Source organism: Haliotis cracherodii, unplaced genomic scaffold (assembly GCF_022045235.1).
Source record: "Haliotis cracherodii isolate W230 unplaced genomic scaffold, xgHalCrac1.p SCAF_14, whole genome shotgun sequence".
In the NCBI taxonomy this organism is placed as follows: domain Eukaryota; kingdom Metazoa; phylum Mollusca; class Gastropoda; order Lepetellida; family Haliotidae; genus Haliotis; species Haliotis cracherodii.
The window spans coordinates 34,671,693-34,677,116 of NW_027266269.1; the positions used below are offsets into that span (position 1 = coordinate 34,671,693).

The 5,424-nt window shown below is 43.1% G+C and overlaps 1 protein-coding gene across 1 annotated transcript; it reads left to right on the forward strand.

Moving 5' to 3' along the window:
- The first annotated feature begins 1,052 nt into the window (after nucleotides 1–1,052).
- LOC139460864 (C-type mannose receptor 2-like) lies at nucleotides 1,053–5,165 on the forward strand. The gene is made up of 4 exons (XM_071242341.1): nucleotides 1,053–1,236; nucleotides 2,314–2,439; nucleotides 3,613–3,810; nucleotides 4,927–5,165. Exons 1-4 carry the CDS (start codon nucleotides 1,053–1,055, stop codon nucleotides 5,163–5,165), a joined length of 747 nt encoding a protein of 248 aa, XP_071098442.1.
- The last annotated feature ends 259 nt before the right edge of the window (nucleotides 5,166–5,424 follow it).

A 5,424-nucleotide genomic window follows, 5' to 3' on the forward strand; every position in this document is an offset into this window, starting at 1 on the left:
CTATATAAGTGCAATAATCTTGGACGCGACGTTAAACCCCATTTCACCTCACCTCACCTTGTTTACCGCCGCACTCAGCAGTATTACAGCTACTTGGAGCTACTTCGAGACTGGACCACACGATCCAGTGATTGATAGTATGAGCAACGAGCAACACATTAAACCACTCTGTTCTTTTCCGCACTGCGTCGTGAATACCCAGAGGATGGGGATGATGACTATGATGTTTGGAATAAAGATTCTGTGAAAAACAATTAATGCTCTACAAAATTAGAACTGAGGGACAAAAAAAAAGAATGTAAGATCGCGAAGACGCGAGATTTGGCCAAAATCTCGCGTTCTCGCTTTCACGGACTTTTTGCATGTTTTTCCCGTTTCCAAAGGTCGACATCGCGAGAAGGCGAGATCGCGAGAATGTCCCTGACATTATTCCATACCTAACGCATATCCTTTATCACTGAAATCAAATTCCTTCTGATAAATATTCAAGTTTTGGATCGATTGAAGCGTGTTGCACGGAACAGCTTATTTCTCTACTCTATACTCTATATTCTATACTCTATACTCTATACTCCGAAGACACTAAGGGAAGGGCTGATATAGTTTAATCTCAGTCTCGGAGACTGGGGCGGTCGGGTAGCCCAGTGGTTAAAGAGTTAGCTCGGCACGCAGAATACCCGGGTTCGCTTCCCGACATGGTTACAATGTGTGAAGCCCATTTCTGGTGTCCCCCGCCGTGATATTGCTGGAATATTGCTAAATGCAGCGTAAAACCATACTCATTCACTTATAAATTTATTGGAAGAAAACTTGTCTCCGATTGTGTTGAAGAACATCAGTATTTGCCGTTGATGAATGTTTTATTACATACTAGTATGACTTCGTCAGAGAGGGAATATGAGATTCGTCAATTGATCTTTGTTTGAGTTGAGTTTCATACTGAATATATCACATGTCGACTGACCTTTATCTGATGGTTCAACACTACCAGTCAGTTAATGTATAATATATATACATACACACATAGAAAATTGCGCTGTGAAAGACGCAGGATGAGAGGCTTTGCTTTGGTGATACTTGTATCAGCGTTTTACTGCCATGTTTGTGAGGAGATGCCAATCCACAACAAGACGCAGGTTGCATGTCAGCAGTTGAGGGCGTCCTCCTGTTCTCGTGCAATCGGGTTGGATCTCCGCTGTGCCCCAGAGGAGCTCAAAGTGCCCGCAAGATCGAAAGGTATGTCTCCAGGCTTGTGATATGATATGGAATCACGTGTACGTCAGAGCCTGTGTTTGTTATCGCCAGGATGTTTTGCATTTGGCGACTAAATGAATCCGACCCGTGAACATCTGGGTAGAATAGGTCTTCAGCAATCCATGCTTGCACTAAAAGGCGACTATGCTTGTCGTAAGAGGCGAATGGCGGGATCGGGATCCGGCTCAATGACAGGCTCAGTCGTTTCCCTGCAGTTCTACCCTACCTGTGAGGATGCACACTAATTCATATCTGTATATTCAAAATATATTTTTGAAAGATGAGCCTTGTATTCTTCAAAGGACGCTAAAGAAGTATACACGGGCTTGAAGAACGTCTCTTTGTATTTAGGTACTACTACAGTTTGCTGATTTGGTTGATGCATGTCTTAATTGCGTGGATCGATGCTCACGATAGCTAGAATATTGCTGAGTGCGGCGTTAAAAAACCACCACCAACAACAACAAAGAGCCGGAATTCCACGGGGTAGACTGGAGCAATACTTGAACGTCTCGTGACTGCAGAAAGGGAGTTTTTGACACCAATGTTCGTTAATATAACATGTGTAAAGTGTTATCGTGTCTTCACACCTTTAACAATAGCCTTAGACTCGAGAAAAATAAAATGTTTTTTCTCTCTAAGGAGATGGGCTAAATGAGTTAGGTTAATATGGCTTTGAAGAGTACATGCATTTCGGGTATATTACGTGTTAATATATCCGTGAAGATCAGAGTCAGAATAGGTCAGTCATGCTTTCCGTAAAAGGCGACTATGCTTGTGGTAAGAGGCGACTAACGGGATCGGGTGATCAGGCTCGCTGACATGGTTTGATGCATGTCATCGTGTCCCAATTGCGTGGATCGATGGACATGATATCAATCAGTGGATTGTCTGGTCCAGATTCGATTTCTTACAGACCGCCGTTATACAGCTGGAATATTGCTGAGTGCGGCGTTAAACAAAAATCCCAACAACAAACAAACCAGTTGTATTTTGAGGTTTAGGAAGCAGATCCGTATATTCTTTGTAATCAAGAGAAAACTCTACTGGCATTTGTAGCCCCGAGACCACGATCTTTGAAGGATGCGCTTTTAACTGTGCGCGGGTCTAAGGGAAGCTCGCTGGTCAAGATTGACAACAAACGAAAGAAGGATGCTATCAAGAAGAAACTTAGGTTACAATCAGGTATTTCTTTTTCACAGATCGTCATAAAACTCTTGCTCAAACGTTATTTGAACAGGGGTACAACATTCAAAGCCTTAATTAAGCTTTTAAAAAAAAATTAACGTCAAATATGATTAATCAGTGAGCAAAGTAATGTCTAGTGCAATTCCCTATTTTGACCTGTACCATATGTTCCCATGTTTTTTTCAGGTGAACAATTGACTTGCCTTTGCATGTGTTTGTGACGGGTACCACCGGTTGGCTAGGAAATGCTCTCGTTTTTGCGAACACCTGGTGTCATCACTATTTGATAGTGATTCATAACCACATGCTCATGATATATTCGGAAATGTACAATGTACAATTCATACTTACATGTGTAGTCGGAATCATACAATGGACATGTTCGTTTTAGTAGGGGTTGGTTGTTTAACGCCACACTCAGCAATATTCCAGCTATGTGACGGCGGTCTGTAAATAATCGAGCCAGGACCAGACAATCCAGTGACTGATACCACGAGCATTGATCCACGCAATTTGGATCGATGACATGCATCAACCAAGTCAGCGAGCCTGACCACCCGATCCCGTTAGTCGCCTCTTACGACAAGCATAGTCGCCTTTTACGGCATGTATGGGTTGCTGAAGACCTATTGTACCCCGGATCTTCACGGGTCTTTAGTAGAGGTGTCTAATGATTATGGAAAGGGGTTTGTAGCTCTTATTATCCGTTTCATCTCGTCGGGATTAAGATGGTATATTGCTGACTGCAGTGTTTAACAAACAAACAATTATCCACTGGACTGATTCCCCGAAGTAAAAGTTTAAGTTACCAAGAAAAAACATTTAGTTGTCAGTTAACTGACTTAACCGTGACCTGTGAAGATCCGGGGTAGAATAGGTCTTCAGCAATCCATGCTTGTCTCCCCCGTGAAGATCCGGGGTAGAATAGGTCTTCAGCAACCCATGCTTGCCGTAAAAGGCGACTGTGCTTGCCGTAAAAGGCGACTTACTGGGGACTGGATTGTCTGACCCAGACTCGATTACTTACAGACCGCCGTCATATAGCTGGAATATTGCTGAGTGCGGCGTTAAACAACAAACAAACCAGTTGTGTTTTGAGGTTTAGGATGCAGATCCGTATACTATTTGTTATCAGGAGAAAACTCTACTAGAATTTCATGTTATTTGTAGCCGCGAGACTTGGGTATCGATCTTTCAAGGCTGGGAAGTTCAAGATGAACATCAAGAAACACAATACCAAACTGTCCTGGGATGCAGCTTTAGCTGTCTGTGAATCTGAGGGAGGGTCGCTGGTCAAGATTGACACCAAACTAAAGGAGGATGCTATCAAGGAGAAAATTAAGATAAAAAGCAGTTGGGGACGACCAGGTATTTCTTTTTCACAGATCATAATAAAACTCTTGCTCAAACGTTATTTTAACAGGGTTACAACGTGAAGATCCGATGTAGAGTAGGCCTTCGGCAAGCTTGTCTCCCGCGTGAAGATCCGGGGTAGAATAGGCCTTCAGCAAGCTTGTTTCCCCCGTGAAAATCCGGGGTAGAGTAGGCCTTCAGCAAGCTTGTCTCCCGCGTGAAGATCCGGGGTAGAGTAGGCCTTCAGCAAGCTTGTCTCCCCCGTGAAGATCCGGGGTAGAGTAGGCCTTCAGCAAGCTTGTCTCCCCCGTGAAGATCCGGGGTAGAATAGGCCTTCAGCAACCCATGCTTGTCTCCCCCTTGAAGATCCGGGTTAGTATAGGTCTTCAGCAACCCATGCTTGCCGTAAAAGGCGACTATGCTTGTCGTTAGAGGCAACTAACGAGGGACTGGATTGTCTGGTCCAGACTCGATTATTTACAGACCAGCGTCATATGGCTGGAATATTGCTGAGTGCGGCGTTGAACAACAAACGTATTAACTAGACCACGTACGTATTGATTGTGAGTAGTTGCCTTCGCTGGCAAGCTTTGCTGACGTATTGTTTGCGTAGCTAAATTGTTTTACTTACGGGGTCCCTCCGTTAAAAAGAAACTTCTTGGTACCGGAAAATACCCGTTTGTGTTTACTTGTCCGAACTCATTTGAGGACATTTATGAAGGATGTTGACGAATGCTTTTATCAGTATTTCTTCTCGATTATTTACAGACCGATTATATAATTTACCGGATTTTATATAGAGATTATATATTTTTCAGCTAAGGCTACAGACCCCAAAGTATTTTGTATTTAAAACTACGGCCCTGAATTATTTTTAAAGAAAAACACCTTGCAGCTTTGCAGCAATGTAATAGGTGTGACAGGCAATATCTTTCTTTTTCTCAAAAGTCTCAAGCATAATTATTTATTTCAAGAATTTTCGGAGACAATTTATATTTTTTGATAGATATAAGCCCACCCCGTCCCCAAACATTTCTGGATATGGATCCAGCTCAGCAGAGCCCCCTGGTGGTAAATAAATTCAAGATGGCCGCCAACTTGGCTGAATGTAAATGCATGTTTCTCTTGCAGCTTATCTCTGGTTGGGCCTTAGATATTACAAGGAAATGAAAAGTTTCGCGTGGACAGACAAGACCCCCCTAGGATACACTGACTGGGGCACGGGTGAGCCGAGCCATTCCTACCGGGAAATGAGCGGCCGGGTAGTCAAAGAGGACTGCGTGGCACTGTCGGGTAGCATGTTCCTCGGCAACTACTGGAATGACCGTACGTGCAGTAAAGTAAACGGCTTCATATGTGAAATTTTTTGAAATGTACCACCCAGAGCTTGTCACGTGACGGGTCCTGGCTTTCTTAAAGGCGGGGTTCGCGTTTTAAATGTTTACATTTATTGTGTGTTTGTGTTTGTATGTGAGTTTGCAATGACGATATCCTCTAGTATTTTAATAAATAGGAGGTATTTCTTTTAAATTGTTTCTTATTTTGCGTGCGCGCGCGCGTGTGTGGTTTTATCCATGGATATTGACTGCTTATAGTTATCCCTTGTGTTGTTTGTTTGTTAGTTTGTTG